Raw genomic sequence first — 20351 nt, 5'->3', positions numbered from 1 at the left:
GGTAGCTGACCTCCGCAATTTTGATTGTTGCAACGTTTACCCTTGTATTTGTTCCCATTCTGGTAGAAGTTACTACCGTTATTGTTTGATTGGTATGGGGCATTCCCTTAATACTGTTGTTGCGTGTTGTATATTGGATTGTACCGTTGGTTGCCGTAATGCTTGTTTTTGTGTTTACCATTACGCTAACCATTGTTTCGGCCTCTATTGCGGTTATTGTACTGTTTGTTTCCGTATTGTGTTTCGTGTGAACCATTTCCATTACTACCGTTTCCATTCGAATACGTGCCTGTGTTGTTGTTCTTACGGTTAGCGTTCGCACGCGCGTCTTCGTGTATAAGATCGAGCGAATCAAGGACGGATAAAAATGCGTCCTGATCTTCCTCTGACACGTTCACTAATTTTTCGCGTATGCAAATGGGTAGTTTTGACTTAAGAATCATAATAACATCTTTTGTTGTTATGGGAGTGTCCCAATATTGTATCTTTCTCAAGTACTTTTCAAAGTACCGGCGAAGTCCGCCACTGTTCGAATGGAAATGTTCGGCGTTGTAGACCTCTTTGCGTAGGCGTTGCTGAACACCTGCGCTCCAAAATTTGCTTAAAAAGTTCTTCTCAAACTCGCTAAATGTTTTGCACTTATCAACCATCTCGGTTCCCCATATAGCACTTTCTCCTTGTATGTATCCGGTAATGAATTGTATTCTCTGTTTGTCATTCCAGGCAGCTGGAAAGACTCCTGAAAAGTTCTTTAGGAAAACGACTGGATGAATATTTCGCTTTTCCGGTTGGAATGGTTGAAAAACTTTGTGTTTCAATACACTCTCCTCTTTCATGAGGGTTATGAGTGTCAATTGTTCAGTGTTGTTGTTGTGTGAATCGTTAAATTCATTTTTCGGTCGCGGAATGTACTGTGGTGTGTTGTGTTGCCTGGTATTGATGTTCATCTGGCTCAGAAGGTAGTGAGTGTTTCCCGTCACTCTGGTTATCATACTGTAGTGTTTGAATTTGCTGTTTCAGGTCGGATATCTCATCTGTTACTTGCTTCCGCCATTCCGGCAAATCCCGGGTAAACACTCGTCTAATTTGGCCTAGTTCAGTACAAACAGTGTCTCCTGAACTGCCGGGTGCAGATAATATGTCTAAGGTTGCGGATTTAACATCTTTCAAGTCACGTGTAACCTTCTCCTCAACAAGCTTCTCTTGTACATCAATCCATTCTTTGTAATGTTCGGTAAGTGCTTTAGTGTGCGAAGCAACACTACTGTTAACTCTTTTCTCAATAGTTCGGTCCGAAATGTCATTCGCCATTCACTTACTTTTGATTCTACAGTGGCTACCGCTGTCGCTAACTCGTCTACCTGTCGTGCAACTGTTTTATACGCAAGTTTTACCGAATCGGTTTCTTTGCGACACGCTTCGATTTGAGTTGTGAGATTCTGGCCAATGTTATCAATTTTGTTATTCAGAGTGCTTATCTGTGTTGGCAAAGTGGTTACTTGCGCCGTGACGTCACCCTTAACCGAATCTATCTGTGCTGTGAGGGAGCCTACTTGCGTAGTGAGGGTACCTACTTTCGCATCAATGGTGGTATTTACGTCATTCCTAACTGAGTCAATCTGTGTTGTCATATCCGTTTTCAACTCTGATAAAAACTTGTCTCTGACTTTCTCACGTTGTTCGCGATCACGTTCACGCTGTTCCCTCTCCTGTCTGTCTAGTATCAATTCCTGTAACATTTTGACAATGTCAATTGAGACCGTTATCGGGGAGGTGGGTGTTTCCTGCTGAGTGTCGTCCACGTTAGCTACCTCTTGTCTGTCGTCTGTCCTGGCCGTCGTTCCGCGTGAGCGGAGTCGGTAAATGTTTGTTAACAGTGCCGTCGCTTTCGTCTGCAGAGTTCGCGCTCGATTGTCCGTCCGCCATAATGAAATTCAACTATTGCCAACTTAAAATGGGTACTGCCAACTGAAATTCTGATTGTCAATTATTCTTGCGCGCAAGTTAAAGTCGCGGCGCGTTCGTCAAATGTCTAATGTTACGTGGGTAATAACTGACACACGCCTGTAGCAAAAAGACGAGATGGAGTCAACGCCGTTGAAACAATTGATTGCCAACGCTGTTACACAGAAAAGACTGAAATGGCATCCATCTTGAACTTACACGAGAATACTAACTACAGTATAAAACAAATAGTCAAGCAAAAGGTTACAGAAAATGTTCAAATATTTACGTAGAAAAAAAGTGGTTTTTTACGTTAAGCTACAGAAAGGATAGAGTGAGGTCGAATTTGAAGGTCAAATGAGCTACTCTTTAGACAGAACTATGGCAAAAGAAAATTTGGTACTCACTCGGCGTTGTCTTCAAAACTGCAAATCTGCGTCTTATTAAATCCCAAGATATTTGTGTAAATACCGCGTCCTTCAATATTGCGTATATTTATTGCTCATCCGTAATTTTATGCAGCATTGGGTTCCAAAGAGCGATACGTGAAATAAGACAATCATATATTAGTACCGTGACACTTTCAATATTTTAGTCAATTCCCTGTTCGGGCGCCAGATCTGGTATGATTTTTTTTTTTTTTAATTTAATTGAAAGCTTTGTTGCTTTGGTAAAAATAAAATTGGTTCTTTTTGTCGTGACAGAATTAATTACTATTAATCACACCAGATTTGTCGGAGAACAGCAGCAACATGTGTAATTGATCCGGCTTTAAGAAATTCTATTACCTTTTAGCGGAAAATTCGTGCGGTACTCTCCGACGTTAGAAAAGTCGTGGTGTTCCGTTCGGAGCAGGAGGCGGCTGTCTTTTCTCATTCGCGATATCGAAAATTACTAAAAAATGAACAGAAATTTTTTTTTTCGGAGGAAGTTCGCGCGGAGAGAACAGACAGAAGTTACATTAAAGAAACCTAAGGGACCAACTAATTGGATTTGTACAAACATATAAACAGAACTGAAAGAACTTGGAATAAATAATATAACGATGTCATCACGACAGCCTCCTGTTCCGACAGAACACACGCTGGATCATAAGCTGCATAAATCTTTTAAACAGAAAAGATTATCACAAGTATAATTAATGAAAATAAGGTTGAGAGATTTTCTTTGAAATTAAATAAACTTCAAGGCTTCAAGTATTATATTATGAAACGGAAACTTACATTAACATGGCCACCCATTGTGGCGGTGGAGCGAATTTTCATGATACACATTCTCGCTTGTTTGTGGCTACATATATTTTTAATCACTTAAACTCTTAAATTTACACTAAAATGATTATATCAGCATGGAGCACAATACTTTTGCGACCGACTCGCAACACATTCACAGAACAGCTAGAGAGCGGCGCGGCTCCCTGCAGAAGTAAAAATTGGCAATTGTTATTTTGAAACATAGGTGCCTCGTTTTTTTTTACTGATCGATAGCAGCGTATAACAGTTTATAGCTATCGTGATATTCTGCGCTTTTCAGGAGCGCGGCAAAGATATCTGGTTACAACATTCATTGGTATATGTTAAAAGTTCGCACATACTGACGCGAATACAGAAAAAAAACTTTTACATGTTAAAAATCGCAGTGATAATGGCTGTAATGTCACATCTACCACATTAAAATATATCATCATGGAACTGCAAAGTTTTCGTATCTTCTCCCTGAAGTTTAATTCCCTTCTCTAATTTCTCCTTGGCTTCTTCCGCAGCTTGCTCAGTGTACTGTTGTATAACATCGGAGATAACCTACAACCCTATCTCGCTCCTTTCGAAACCACTTCTTCCCTCTCATGTCGTTGGACTCTTATAACTGCTGTCATCGCACAAGTTGTAAATAACGGTTAATTCCTGATCTCTTATCCTTGCTATCCTAAACACTTCGAAGAGAGTAGTCTAGTCCACATGTTTAAAAGCATACTTTAAGCCTGAAAGTGCTCTAAACGTAGGTTGGCCTCTCGTCAACGTATATTCTAAGCTAGGTCTTAGGGTCATCAGCGCATCTCGTCTCATGTCTCTGAAATCAACGTCGGCCTCTTTCAGTTTTCCTATATCATTGTCAATAATTTGTGACAAAGCTTACCAACATGTCTTATTAGACTGATGATTCAGCAGTCTCCTGTCTTATTATGAATTTGAGTTGTTACTTTCTTACAGAACTGACAAACTGACAGAACGACCATGAAATATCGTATCTAGTTATTTAACTATAACCTTGTTACCATGATGTCCCTCACTGCGCAGAAAAGCGAGTGAGAAACCTCATTTCTCTTTAACACTAGCGCACAGTCGCGAAATATCGACCGTACAGTGGTTGTGCAGGTTCAAAATCTTTGTGACGGACCCGGTCTTCAATAGGAAGTCAGTGTGCCACATGCCACCTAGGAGACGGGTACTCGGCAGAGATACGGTGTACTTGGCAGATCGGCGTCACTTTACTGGACTGCAGTATTACTGAAATGCGTTTTGTCAAGAGTCAATAGGTTCACTTTAGGCCGCGAGACAAAATTAAATAATCAACAAATTAATCAAATTAAAAAAGAAAAAGATTTAAGCCTAAACTCGTTTCATGTAACTCGCTTGGCAATAAGAGGGAAGAACAATAATTCGCGTACGTTCCTCACATTTCCTCCGGTTTTGGAATTGCCTATCCTAGACTGTATGTGTCCTACAGGTATGACATACGATCCTAACCCATGAGTTGCACTCTGGCAGAAATGCAGGAGTAAGACTGTACATTAAGACATTTTTGCTTAGTAAATAACATGTAACCAACCATATTATCACAAAATTTCATCCCTCTTAGAGTGTGAACTTTGTAAAAAATGTAGAAAAATTGTGTGTTCGAGTAACAGCTACGTATATTTTATTCCTCTGAGCTTATTTGAAACCATGTAGGAATACACCGTGCTGCGCCACCAGGTTAAAAGCAATAGCAAACAATCTCGTAAGTCTCGGGTGACAATAATCCATTTGTATTATTATGATATTTTTTGTAGCACGTGTAACCAGTGAATCCTACATAACGGGATAATTCAGCAACTGACATTGATTTCCAATGCTTGTAACTTGTATAGTGGCAACTACACTCCTGGAAATGGAAAAAAGAACACATTGACACGGGTGTGTCAGACCCACTATACTTGCTCCGGACACTGCGAGAGGGCTGTACAAGCAATGATCACACGCACGGCACAGCGGACACACCAGGAACCGCGGTGTTGGCCGTCGAATGGCGCTAGCTGCGCAGCATTTGTGCACCGCCGCCGTCAGTGTCAGTCAGTTTGCCGTGGCATACGGAGCTCCATCGCAGTCTTTAACACTGGTAGCATGCCGCGACAGCGTGGACGTGAACCGTATGTGCAGTTGACGGACTTTGAGCGAGGGCGTATAGTGGACATGCGGGAGGACGGGTGGACGTACCGCCGAATTGCTCAACACGTGGGGCGTGAGGTCTCCACAGTACATCGATGTTGTCGCCAGTGGTCGGCGGAAGGTGCACGTGCCCGTCGACCTGGGACCGGACCGCAGCGACGCACGGATGCACGCCAAGACCGTAGGATCCTACGCAGTGCCGTAGGGGACCGCACCGCCACTTCCCAGCAAATTAGGGACACTGTTGCTCCTGGGGTATCGGCGAGGACCATTCGCAACCGTCTCCATGAAGCTGGGCTACCGTCCCGCACACCGTTAGGCCGTCTTCCGCTCACGCCCCAACATCGTGCAGCCCGCCTCCAGTGGTGTCGCGACAGGCGTGAATGGAGGGACGAATGGAGACGCGTCGTCTTCAGCGATGAGAGTCGCTTCTGCCTTGGTGCCAATGATGGTCGTATGCGTGTTTGGCGCCGTGCAGGTGAGCGCCACAATGAGGACTGCATACGACCGAGGCACACAGGGCCAACACCCGGCATCATGGTGTGGGGAGCGATCTCCTACACTGGCCGTACACCACTGGTGATCGTTAAGGGGACACTGAATAGTGTGCGGTACATCCAAACCGTCATCGAACCCATCGTTCTACCATTCCTATACCGGCAAGGGAACTTGCTGTTCCAACAGGACAATGCACGTCCGCATGTATCCCGTGCCACCCAGCGTGCTCTAGAAGGTGTAAGTCAACTACCCTGGCCAGCAAGATCTCCGGATCTGTCCCCCATTGAGCATGTTTGGGACTGGATGAAGCGTCGTCTCACGCGGTCTGCACGTCCAGCACGAACGCTGGTCCAACTGAGGCGCCAGGTGGAAATGGCATGGCAAGCCGTTCCACACGACTACATCCAGCATCTCTACGATCGTCTCCATGGGTGAATAGCAGCCTGCATTGCTGCGAAAGGTGGATATACACTGTACTAGTGCCGACATTGTGCATGCTCTGTTGCCTGTGTCTATGTGCCTGTGGTTCTGTCAGTGTGATCATGTGATGTATCTGACCCCAGGAATGTGTCAATAAAGTTTCCCCTTCCTGGGACAATGAATTCACGGTGTTCTTATTTCAATTTCCAGGAGTGTATTTACACTATAGCACCAAAGAAACTGGTATAAGCATTGGTATTCAAATACAGAGATATGTAAACAGGCAGAACACGGTGCTGCAGCCGGAAACACCTATGTAAGGTAAGTGTCTGGCGCAGTTGTTAGAACGGTTACTGCTACTAGAATGGTAGGTTATCAAGATTTCAGTTAGTTTGAACGTGGTGTTATACTCAGCCGCAGAGCCATAGGACACAGTATCTCCGAGGTAGCGATGAAGTCAGGATTTTCAAGAACGACCATTTTACGAGTGTACCGTGAATATCAGGAATCTGCTAAAACATCAAATTTCTGACATTGATGCGGTCGGAAAAAAGATACTGCAAGACCGGGACCAACGACAACTGAAGTGAATCGTTCAGCTTGGCAGAAGTGCAACCCTTCCGTAAATTGCTGCAGATTTCAGTGCTGAGCCATCAACAAGAGCCACCGTGCGAACCATTCAATGAAGCATCATGGATATGGTCTTTTGGAGCCGAAGGCCCACTCGTGTACCGCTGCTGACTGTACGACACAAAGCTTTACGCCTCACCAGGGCCGGTCAGCAACAAATTTGGACTGTTGATGGCAGGAAATATGTTGCCTCGACAGACGAGTCTCCTTTCACATTGTACGGAGGGAATCGACGTTTACGAGTATGGAGATAACCTCACGAATCCATGGAGACTGCACGTCAGCAGAGCACTGTTCAAGCTGGTAGAGGCTCTGTAATGGTATGGGACGTGTGCAGTTGGAGTGATATGGGAATCCCGAAACGTCTAGATACGACTCTGGTAGATGACACGTACGTAAGCATACTCTTTGATCACCTGCATCCATTCATGTCTAATGACATTCCTACGGGCTTGGACAATTACAGTAGAACAATGCGACATCCCACACGCCTAAAATTGCTACAGAGTGGCCCTAGGAACATTCTTCTGAGTTTGAATACTTCCGCGGGCCACCCAACTCCTCGGACATGACTGTTATTGAGTTTACTTTAGTGCCTTGCAACTCGCTGTGCAGTAGAGATCTCCATCCATTCGTATTCTTACGGTTTAATGGACAGCTCTGCAGGATTCATGGTATCAGTTCGCTCCTGCTCTACTTCAGACGTTAGTCGAGCTCATGCGAGGTCGTACTGCGGTACTTCTGCGTGCTCGCGGGGTCCTACACGATATGAGGTAGGTGTTTCTTTGGCTCTTCAGTGTATTTATAACTTATAAAAAATAGCAATCTTTGACCACATTTCTCGTAGAAAAAATAATTATCCAGATTTAATACTTTAAAAATATATCAAAAAGAGTCTTGACCACAGTAAAATATTTATTTACAATGGTTACCGCTTTCGGCCTGGATGTGTGTGTCTTCAGAAAATTTATACCAACATGATACGCGGTGGCGGTGAACGGAGCAAATTTTCTGACTCCAGGAATGTCACCAGCTGCTCATTTTTGCAACACAGCCTGTGACCAGCAAGGAGAAGTAGGTGGCGACATTTCCTGCATTTTGAAGGACAATGCTGGGGCACATATGGCACAAGGTGTGACTTATTTGTTCCAACGATGGGACTGGCAAGTGCTGTACCAACCACAACACTACCCGGACTGAAGCCCTTGTGACGTCCACTTGATGCATAAATTGAAGAAAGCAGTTCATGACAATCGCTCCAGAATTACACAGATTCGTCGGGCAATAGGTCCTTCTGCTCGAACTATCACCACAACTGGAACTGCTAAGCGTGTTATACGATTTCCACATCGATGACAACAGTATACAATGGTTATGACTACTCTGAACGACAGTTTATCTTTGAAACACATACCTAACGTGAAGGACAGTTAATCTTTGAAACGTATATCTATTTTGCCTGTTTGCAAATAAATAGTTGCCACTATTATAGATCCAATCATCGAACTGAGATTATTAATGAAAATCTTGCCTGGTCACAAGAAAGTTTTCTGGGAGCAGTGCATGAAGAAATAGCTGTCAGACGTAAAACTGTAGGGTCACCAAACCCTGACTTACAAGCTACTTTTCATTTCGGAAAAAGAGGTAAGGGTAAAGTACATCTATCAGTACACTACCTATGGGGGAAAACAACACATAGTAAGGTTGAAATTGTAGTTCAAATGGCTCTGAGCACTATGGGGCTTAACATCTGAGGTCACCAGTCACCTAGAACTTAGAACTACTTAAACCTAACTAACCTAAGGACATCACACGCATCAATGCCCGAGGCGGGATTCGAACCTGCGACTGTAGCAGTCACGCGGTTCCGGACTGAAGAGCCCAGAATCGCTCGGCCACAACGGCCAGGGAAATTGAAGCTCAAGTTGTGAACTATTAAATAATTTTCGAAAGCGATCACTTATATTTCCAGCGACGTGTTTAGAAAGGTAGATACTAAGAACAATGATATGTTACGATAACTAAAGACTTCCCTCAAAGAAGGTAGTATATCACATTTTTAGCAAGGCTGAGTTTTCAGTGAAATGAAGTGGTACATCACATGAGACACGATACCACAGTAACGGATACCTTTTCTCTATTGAAAATGTGAGCTCTTTGTAGCTGTAAAGTTGACCACTCTAAAAGAACATTGCATATCAATAAAAATGGCAGACGTGGCTGATGTGAGTTTTGCTCCATAGGATAATGTATCGTGAAATAAAAACGTAGAAAGGAAAATAAATCCATTATGTAGGTAGCGGAATGTCAAAAAAGCTGGAGGAATAGTGGAAAAATTTATATTTCTAATGCTGGTTAAGAGGTGCCTGGAAAAATGGTACATATAAGAACGTTATGTATATCATTGTAACGTATATATTGTACACTAGAATGATATGCTTAGTCTGACTGTTTATTTGGGCAAAGCAGTAACTGTGCAATGATACTTTCGACAACTGTCTTGTTTTGATAGAATATTTTACAACAGCATAGCGTAAGTGTTTGTTTTGGAGCATATCTTTCTGCCTTGGGACCATACTTTGGCATTGATTGTGAGAAAAAGACGCGTAATGGATGGCATGAAGACCAATGAATGCACGTAATGTCTGAAGCTTGTTTAAGGTCACCTTTCATTACAAAGGAAAAGGGCCAGAATGACACTGTCGCTGTCAATGTTCTTGAAGGGATTGCGGTGTGAGATCCTAATTTGAAAATGAGTAGTTCCATGGCTGAATATCAATGTAGATGATCCAAATGCACTGTATCTGCGTCTTAGTCATAATTTGATATAACCGTGGTTAAAACAAGAGAGAAAAATCAAGTTACTATCCTTATACTTGTTACGAGGTTTCCTTTATTATATAAAGAGCTTCTTCCTATTTCGACAGAAAAGATTAGGGACATGTTGGAGAATTTTAAATACCTTGATATACAACACAGGAAATTTTATGTGAACTTATCTACTGAGTGAAGAGTTTAATTTATTTTTCCTCTGTTTAATTGTTTTCTTTGCTATTGTTTCTTGTTTCATATATAGAAATAAATTCTTTTTGGATTGGAGATTACATAAATAAATACGTTCTATTTCTTCAGTACCTCAGATAATATATTTGTTGATACTTTCCAATACTTTACCCTCTGTAACAGAAAATTAATTGTTTTTTTACATACAATCTTATTCGACAATGTACGTTTACAGGATATGTAACGTTCCTACGCGGAGAACTACGCTAAATTTAAGGTAACTTTCTAGATATTATAAATTATGCTAAACGTAAGATGCTGTTCTGTAATACATACTGTATATTTTGATCACGCACAATAAAACGTACAAGTAATGGCACCAAAGGAAAACAACAATTGTTTCTACTTACTGAAAAATTATGAAATTGTGAAACACAACCTTCTTTGAAGGAGGTATTCAATTCCGAGCAGTGTCTATTGCCTAATAAAAAAGGTCGGATTTCAGTTTAAATTTTCTTGACGAAAACGCCAAATTTTTATAGCTAATTAACTTAAAACTTCTTTATTTTTAATGTGTCATTAACATTACTTTCTACCAAATTATAAAACTAAAGTTACGTGTGTGAGTGAGGCATTACTTTTATATATCTCAGTTGAGAAGTGTGTTTAATGCAGGAACTGGATGATCGAAACTTTCATTATTTGTTTTCATCGACGTATTGCGTTTGTTTATATTGCATGGCTCCGGTGGGACAAAAAGGAGACCCTGAATAAATCAGCTACAGAATCTTGTAGTGTTACTCAATATCTCAGCACTCACATCGACCTCTGTAATTTGCGCCGACAGTGGTATCGACGGGTCGTTTTCAACACAAGTTACTTGAAACAATAATAACCTTGGGGTAGGCCCCAGATGGATTTCACCAACACTTTCTTCCACCCTCCTTGTAAGAGGAATAGGAGTGACGGCGGTGGACTGTTGCCACACAGACGGAGCTGATTCGCTACTGGAGTGGGTGGCGCCTTCCGCGTTCGGAGCGAGATGCGCGAAGAAGACAGAGAGGAACGCCGCCTGTCCTGGAGGGAGAGCGGGCGTTCAGTCATCAAGCTCAACGTGCGCCACCTGTGGCTGTTCGGGGTGTGGCCACTGGGCACCTGCCCGCTGTACGACGCGTACACCGCATTCGGGTTCTCTCTTGGTGTGTGGAACACCGTGGAGGGAGTGGTGGCCGCCTGCTTCATCTGGGGAGACCTGGAGGAAATGACACTGGTCTTCGCCAACACTTTCACCATCGCCAGCGGCCTGGTCAAACTGGCCTTCTACACGCGCGACAGGGGCCTCTACAGCGCTCTGGCGCGGCGTCTGGAGGACCTGCTGTCGGTGCAGAGGGAGGTGTGCTCCGAGGACCCTGAGCTGGCCAGCATTCTACGCGGCTCTCGGAAGCAAGCGGGGCGCCTCACCGTGGGCATGTTGCTGATGATGTTCTCGCAAGGATTCGTTTGGTTTCCCATTCCGGCCATAGCACATCCCGGCGAACGCCGTCTGCCGTTCGCGCAACACGACTGGGACAACAATACCCATTACTACGGGCTGTCGTACGCAGTACAGTGCGTGGCAGGCGTGTACCTGAGCCAGATCAGCTTCAGTATGGACTGCCTGTTCGCTGCGATAATGATACTTGTGGCTGCCCAGCTGAAGATCGTGTCGTGTCGTATTGGAAAACTAAAAGCAGACGAGATTTATGAGCAGGAGGGAGAGAGAGATGACCGTTTAGGGGAAACGGTACTCAGAGCGTGCCAGAAACCATACAGCAATTTGTGCCATTGCATCGAAACTCATCAGAAAATTCTTAGGTACGTTGTCTGTATTGTTCACGAGAAGGAGGTTATTTTTTAACAGGCCTTTCTTTCAAGTTTCCCTTCCATAGTATCTATTCTCAAAAATTGTAGCTGACTTTACATTTATTTTTATTTTTTGTAAGTGAAGTGTTCTATCGGCTGTACCGCAAGTAGATTTCGTTATTTGTCACACAGTGACACGTCTCGGCGCCCTCCTCATGCTATTGATTTTTGCTCGTGTTTCTCTGTCCGCCTATAATAAGAAAGACAAACGTAGATACATTTTCGCGTCCACTCACTTAAAAGTAATCCAAATGCAACCGTAAGGGCTGTGGTTAACTATATCCACTATGAACAATGAGTTGTCTTTCGCCTTACTTTCTTCCTGACTATGAGGGGATCCAGTTTCTAATGAATTAACCGTTCCAATACGTACAACAAAGTCGAATAACTATAAACAGGACCAACTACTGTAGTAGAAATTTTTATCGATTGTATGTTCCTTTCACTCTTTACCGGTTCGCCCCCGGCAGCCGAGTGGTGCCGGCACGGTAGCTCAGCGTGTTCGGTCAGAGGGCTGTCTGCTTTCTGTAATAAAAAAAAAAATAGTCATAAATGAGCGATCAACTGGAACTGGTGTCTTGTGACGTCCGCCCAGACCTAACGCGACGAACTACATCGAATAAAAAAGAGTCAAAAATCAAATGGCTCTGAGCACTATGGGACTTAACATCTGAGGTCATCAGTCCCCTAGACTTAGAACTACTTAAACCTAACTAAACTAAGAACATCAGACACACCCATGCCCGAGGCAGGATTCGAACCTGCGACCGTATCGGTTGCGCGGTTCCAGACTGAAGCGCCTAGAACCTCTTGGCCACTCCGGACGGAAAAAAGAGGTGGTCACCGCGATAGAATGTCAATTCTAAGGACCCGGGTTCGATTCCCGGCTGGGTCGGAGATTTTCTCCGCTCAGGGACTGGGTATTGTGTTGTACTAATCATCATTATTTTCATCCCCATCGACGAGCAAGTCGCCGAAGTGGCGTTAACTTGAAAGACTTGCACCCGGCGAGCGGTCTACCCGACGGCAGGCCCTCATCACCTGACATTTACATTTTTTACTCTTTAGTGGATGGTCTAAGGCTTTGAAAGTTCTCGGTGGTTTAAGACTGCGCATTGCGTTGGAATGCGAAACGTTGCCTTTAAAAGACAATACTCATATTAAGAGTGTGAGTCAATAAATGTCGACAAATAAGTCGCAAACGCCATAATACCATATATCATTTAAAATTTCGCTCCCATATCTATCTAAAAAGTGGCACTACATGCAGCGTAGAAGCTAGCCGATAGAAGTACTCGACTAGAGAAACATGATTTCCGTGAGCTGCGGAGCTGTCTGCAAAGCACTCCCATTGTGAAATTCGTCCCGCATACGGTTAGAACTGTATTTCATGGAGTGTTCAGTTGGATACAAGAATTGAGTGAAGGACAAAAGAGGTCTGAGACAATGAACTCCCCGTCCACTCTGATTATCCAGAGATGGCACGATACCGTCTAGGGATATTTCTCTACCGCCAGGACGTATTGGTCTTGTGGGATGCATCAATTTATGAAACCAAGCAAGCTCGTTTTGGGTATAACGAGAATCATTCGTTAGGTACGAACACTGTCACAAGAATTCTATGTTGCAGGCTATTAACGCCTTGTCGAGCGATAGGATTTGCGTTCAAGTTTATAAACGGAATATGTTGAAAAGAAAAAGAAATTACTGGCTGGTATACGTGGCACTGATATCTTGTCCCAGTTTTTGACTTATTTATTAAACCACCCCCTCATATCACCTATCCGGTCACTATTCGCGCTCCTGAATCGAAGCTTTAGTTATGACACTTGATACGAGGGGACATAAAAAAGTATGTTACATGCGTCATCTAACGCTAAGATCGTTATAGAACAAAAGTCACACGTTGTCAGAGAGGTGCGCGTTTTCTTGGGTGCCTGCAGACACATTTCTACTTTGGTACGGATAAGAGGTGTGTCACAGTGTGTGGCTGAAATTGTGTGGTAACTGGACATGTACATCAAAGCTGAAATAACCCTACAATTGTACTCCACAAGCCACCATACGGTCCGTGGAAGAAGGTACGGGGGATCAAAAGGCCTAGTTTTTACGCAAATTCACTCTGAAATTATGGCAAAAGCTGGACCAAAAGCATTATCGCTCGTGCAGCTGTAGTGAAGTTGTAGCAACAGTCTGAACAGCTCCACACATGTGTGCGATGCTTACGGGAAAGAAAGGCCATCTAAATCGACCGCAGACGACAATGTCCCGGCAGTCGAGGAACTGATTCACCGCAGTCGCAGATTGTCCAAGGAGACACACTGGTCCTCGAATATTACCACAACCAAGGGGAGGATTTCTATCGCCGTGCCGTTGAATAATTGCTGGGAATTTCCGAACGTTGTTTACAGAGAGACTAGAACTAACTAAACACTCAGAGAGCCACCGTGTGGTGCATGGCGGAGGGTAACTTGCACAACTACTAGGCATTTCCTTTTCTGTTCGATTCGAAAATGTCTATATGCCTCCATAATATCTCTTATTTCTCGCTCCTTACGCGGAATGTGTGTTGGCCACATTAGAATCATTCAGCAGTGAGCTGCAAGTGCCACTTCTGTGAATTTTCCAAATAGTAGTTCGCGAAAGGAATGTCGTGTATCTGTTTCTCTTTGAGGTGTAGTGCCGCATTCAATAAAAGTTACTCAGGTTGCGGTAATGATGCATATCTCACTTTTTGAAGTCCTCCAGTATCTCCTATTCTCTAAACATCACAGCAGCTTCCTGACTGATAAAATTCAGGCACAGTAGCAGCCATTAGATGAATTAAGGTAACCATATATTTTTTATTTTTCAGTAGTGCTCAGCTGTAAAGCGATTTAACAATATTATACAGTGGTTCTCGGATTTTAGAATCACTGGATAGACAAATCAGAGAGAACTAAGCCGTGTTGGATGAAGTAATGGAATGTAGTTAAACAGTAAAACATAATAATAAGAGTTGAGTGTGGCTCAAATGGCTCTGAGCACTATGGGACTTAACTTCTGAGGTCATCAGCCTCCTACAACTTAGAACTACTTAAACCTAACTGACCTAAGGACATGACACACATCCATGCCCGAGGCAGGATTCGAACCTGCGACCGTAGCGGTCGCGCGGTTCCAGTGAGTGTGTCTGACTGTGCTAACTTTCATAACTATTACTTACGTGCTCTCTACGGCGGAAGTTACATTCCTCTTAAGCTGTAACAATATCTCCTACTAAAGATCACTTCTTTGGCTAGATACTTTTAACTCTTGGACACTCATAACAATTTGTGGGCGGAAGAAAGTCCAAACGTTGTGCATGAATGACACTCACAGGAGCTAATGGGTCGTAGCTGCCGTATTGAACGTTAACATTATCGTGAAAGTTTTTCCAAACACGGTTAGTTTCGAAATGCAGATTGGTTCCCAGATTCGACTTCCCACTGATTCCTTCGATCCACAAACCGCCGGTAGTACAGCAGAACCAGAATTGCGAATATTGAAGAATTATATGTTGAAATTACCATTTAATATACATGACCTTTATTCACACAGATCAGAAATACTTTTCCCTACTAATGACTATAACCTTAGTACTTACTCTTGCCCACAGTTCGGAAAATAGGTTCACAATTACAGAACTGCTCTAATAGCTTCTCGTAACAATAGCAGACGCCTATCCCAACCACTTTCCAAGCCAAAACTGCTCGAAAAAAACCTTTTATCTCGTTAAGATTCAAGGATTAAAGCCTTCGTTGCCAGCCATAGAACTTCTATAACATTGTTTTCCAGCGGCGACGGCCGTTAAATACCATTTCTGGCACGCAGCTTATACGCACTCTTAAATTATTCACACTGTACACAATCTGTACAAGATATACTGTGATATGCTTTGGGATTTATTTCCGTTATTCTGGTTACTATAATCTATTCACAGTTGCTGAACTGTTATGAACCGTCACAAACCACGAGTGTGCTGTAGATACTTACTTACAGGGATCACATCTTTTACTATTTTAAGAGTTTGCCTAAGTAGCTCATCAGTCTAACAGCAGCCTTCAGGAAGAATGGATATTTCGCCCTGAAGATCAGCAGTATACTAACAGTCAAAGAAAGAAAAAGAAGAATCGTGTAATGAAAATAGCACCCCAGCAACATTAAAAACTTTTCTCACGTTCTAGATATCTTCTAGATAATACGGGTCCTCCACCGTATAACTCTACAGATGTTTTAGCTTCGATAAAGGATGAATTATTATTGCGGAAACTTGGAGTATACGAAAACAACTTTGTGGTAGGGGTTATGTAGACCGGACTTCACCCACCGTGGAATTACTGCACATTATATATCCACTTCGCATGAAACGGAATTCGATAAAGCAACGATTTTGACTACTATTGATTCATTTTGGACATTCCCTTGTTCAAGAGTCCATGGAGACGAGCATGGTAGAAAAACCTTATCAAATAGGACAGCGTCTACCAGTTTGGGAACGCATGGACAGCCATTATTTTCAAGGTTTGCTTTCAGCGAAAACGGCAGAGAACTCCGAAGATGAACGCAAGTGGCAACCCAGCACAGAGCTGAGTTTCGCATTTCTAGCCAAGGGCGCCACCAGTTGACAGTGTGGTTGGTTTTGAAGTTACGATCATGACTCATGTGCGAAAAGAATAGAGCCCACTATTAAATGTCCGACGTAGTTAGCCGATGTGAGACTGTGATGGTTCATCTGAAGATTTCTGGCAATTTCCCGGATTAGGCATCGTGTGTGGTAGTAGATGACGATCGGATGCACTCTATAAGCATCTTGGAGAAGTACAACCAGTCAAAATGTTCATGCCTGAGTTAGAGCCCGAGCACTCATAAAACAGCTCCTTTTTAAAATGCGTTGTACCTTATAAACAGCTGAGAAAGGCTGTACAGCCCAAAGAATATTGTAATCTAAATAAAGTAAAAGTATATTTTTATCAAAAAATGTGGCAAAATGTTATCATTGCGACAGTTTTTGGTGGCTTTTGGCACTGTTGTCTCTCGTATATTTGTAATCGCTCTCCAGCGCTCCTTGTGAAACTGACACTCCTAGATGACATGATATAATAAAGAAATAGTCATTAGCCGAAGGCAAGGTTCCCGGATCGTACATTACTTTGGCACAAGGTTTTAATCTGGCACGACGTTCTTAATCATTTCATAGAGAAATAAGCATCGGCTATCAAATGTTACCTTCTAATCAAAGTAATTCAATAGCTCTCTTACATGAAAGAAAACGAAGTTCAGCGATAATCTCTGGGATGTTTCAGATGACCTTCAGATGTAAGTGTTTACGGGAGGCATCTACTCAATCATCGTCCTTATTACGTCACAAATTGTTCCCTGAAGCGATCCTAGAGGAGGCGGTTTGCAATTGCCTCACTAGGAGTTGTGGATAACGTGTAACAGTATTGCACCCATGTCTGCGATAAGTGCTTCACCAATGGCGTGTTGTGTTTTGTGTTCTTATGGGTGATAATGGTAATAAAAGAAAGGTGATGGGACTTGGAGTTGGCACATAGAATACCTTTCTCGAAATACGCGTAGAGTGACACTTGAACTTCATGTCTGTAGCCAACGCTCTGCAGTAGAGCCAAGACGCTACGCAACTATTTGCTGAGATTTGGATATCAGCAAAAGTCACTGGCAATAAGGTCTCAGGATCAGGAAGTGTATGGCCCAACATGTCGACCAAACAAAGCTGATCAATTTTTGTTCAACCACTCAGAATCCAAATGGTTACAGCCAGGAAGAGCGCCACCACTACAGTTCGGAACTGTTACGCATAAAGTCATGAAGATGAGCAAATCACTGGTATATTACTGCAACAGAATACGTAGCTTTATATTTTCAAACTAGTAAAGTAAGAATTTTAAACAGAAATAGGTCTAAAACAGATATCTTATTCATGGATCTTGAGACAACTCGAATATTATACATCTGATCATGTAGACAGTATTAAGGACATTTTATTTCTATTATATCTGTGCATTCCACCAGTTACTCAAGAATGTCGTGAACAAACGGTGAAAAGGTTGACATAGACATGTATTTGTACAAAAATCTATTTTCTTCCGTAAAAGTTTCCTTATAGAACAATTTGAGATGTGTGTATCAAGCTGTAGAGATGTAGAAGAGTAGAACTATTAGTTTAAGAAGGTGACTTGCCTTTTTTCCCATGACTGTTCCCACATATGTATTCAATGCGTATATTGAACACTCTTCCTCCTCCTCCTCCTCCTCCTCTCTCTGTCAACCTCTTCCTTCCTCTGTCTGTCCACTTCATCCTTCTACCTCTACCTATCTCCTACTCCCCACTCTCTCTGTCTCTTCATCTCCTCCTCCCCTCTCTTGATCAATTTCCTCCTTCTCCTCTCTTTGACTATATCTTCTTCCATCTGGCCCTCTGACCACATTCCCCCCTCCCCCCCCCCCCCCCCCTTATTTCCGTCTGTGTCCCTCTTTCCCTCTACAAATTCGCCACTACCCTCTACAACTTCCTCCTGCCTAATGCATCTCCTAGGATCCCTCTGTCTGTCCAATTTTTCCTCCGCGTCGCTCGATCCCCTCCACTATCGTCTCAATCTGTCCCCAACCATGCTCATCAACAAGTGCAGCCTCGGTAATACAGTTCAATAGCAGTCTGATACTGCTCACAAAGCTCAGCTGTTATGTAGTGCAGGCTACACATCAAGGCCTTGAAATTCGTTTGCCTCTGACAATCAGGTCATCATCCAAAGTAGGTCAACATGCTGATACACAACAATACAACGCGCAGTCTACATGTTGGGCCCTGGAGAACTGCTTCTTTTCCGATTTGTAGGCTGCCCACATTTAGGAGAGTGTGTGAACCTAAACCAATCACTGCTTCACTTCCTATCTTTCTTCCAGAAAGCTCTTTATTAATTCATTCTGTTCGTCTTCCTTTCATCTGTCCATTTTTTTCTTGGTAGCTTCTATCGTTGAGACTTATTCAAGTTCCTTGTGTTTGATTTTACTTCGGTTTTCTGCCAATTTATCCTTCTGATATTGCCATTTGTTGCAGGTATTCTTGTGTTTATTTTATCCAGTTGGTATTGCTTTGCTTGAATTAACAATGTTAAATATATACTTTGTGAGGCTTTTTTATCTGTCCTACAAAGGTGTCCATAGAATGGTATGTGTATTTTCCTAAATTTATTTGTAACGTCTGTGTGTTCGAAGAGTTCCATTGTAGGCCGTCTGACACACGTTCAATGTTGGAGAACAGCTAAACGCGTTTTTCTAGGAAGCTTTTGGTTTTGTTTCTCTAAGTCACGAATTACTGTCATCCCGCTGCATGCTTGTGGTAAAATCACCGTGTCGTAGTGCCATAGTTCTGCATTACGAGATATATCTCTTTGGTTCCAGTGATTGTATGCCTGTTTCTACGCCTTTTTGCAGTTTCAATTTTCTTTCTGTGTTAGAGATATTTTGCAGTCCCATGGGTTGGATGGTTCTCTTAAGTACTGAAGTGAGATAAATGTGAGGGTTTTCCATACTCTTTTTTTCAGTGGAGGTTTTCCAGTTGATTTTCATAGGAAATTTGGAGTCTGCCTTTTGAGGAGATATCATGTAGTTTATGTATCGCTAGTTTAGCACGGCGCGGGGTAGCCGTGCGGTCCACCCACTTACTATCGCATTTGCGTTTTTATCTTCGAATAAGTGGCAGTTCCGAGTATCTCTACGAATACCTCCCACTTTTCTGTGGTTTTATTATTATTATTGAAATCACTCCATACTTTCATCCTATATTCGACAGTTTGATCGCACACGATGTTCCACCAACTATGTTTTCTCCCAAGTTGACCTACCGGTAATTTTATTGTTGGATTCACTTTCTCTCTGAGTTTAGACCAATTTGCGGTATCCGCCCAATGGATTGCTTCAATGATTTTCTTCTTGAGTGCTAGATATTCGGGATCAGCCCAAATATTTGGGGTTACTCTTGTCTCAGAAATCTAACATCTGCGGGTCTCTTTCGCTGTAGTCATTTGTTGGTGTGCATACTTTAATCAGTGTATATGCCTTGTTTCCTGATTTTATTGGCAGTGCTGAGAGTATTTCAGAAGGTAACGTGAAGGTAACGTAAAGTCAATGACTGAACTGCGAAACCTCTGCCAAATTGTTTCGCTCCTTTGTTGATATGCACAGCAGGTTTGCTTCATAGAGCCTGCAATGCTCATAATCAAATTGATTTTCGCCTGTATACCGGGTTTCGTGCAATGCTTCTGTCCAGGGTACTTGTGAGCTGTTTCATTCCTGATTTCAGGGAAGTGTTTACGTTCAGTGTACCTATGAAAAATTTTTTTTGTTCGAAGAGGTTTTGAACAGCTTCTCTACATGGAACGTGTGGTCCCCCAGAATTCTACGACCAGATCGGAAATTCATTTTACTGACTGGTGCGTGGGATAGTGGAATTCTTTCTTGTTGTTCTGCCAAGGTTGCAGCAAGTTG

At 42.8% G+C, this 20351-nt stretch overlaps 1 protein-coding gene across 1 annotated transcript in view; it reads left to right on the top strand.

Moving 5' to 3' along the window:
* Positions 1-10962: 10962 nt before the first annotated feature.
* The window catches only part of LOC126419486 (odorant receptor 43a-like), a 69843-nt gene continuing 60454 nt past the window's right edge, over positions 10963-20351 (top strand). The window contains exon 1 of the mRNA XM_050086674.1: positions 10963-11774. Coding sequence (XP_049942631.1) covers positions 10963-11774 — 812 coding nt within the window. The remainder of the gene's footprint in view (positions 11775-20351) is intronic.

This window comes from Schistocerca serialis, chromosome 9, assembly GCF_023864345.2.
Source record: "Schistocerca serialis cubense isolate TAMUIC-IGC-003099 chromosome 9, iqSchSeri2.2, whole genome shotgun sequence".
NCBI lineage: Eukaryota > Metazoa > Arthropoda > Insecta > Orthoptera > Acrididae > Schistocerca > Schistocerca serialis.
This window is presented reverse-complemented; position numbering and strand designations above follow the sequence as displayed.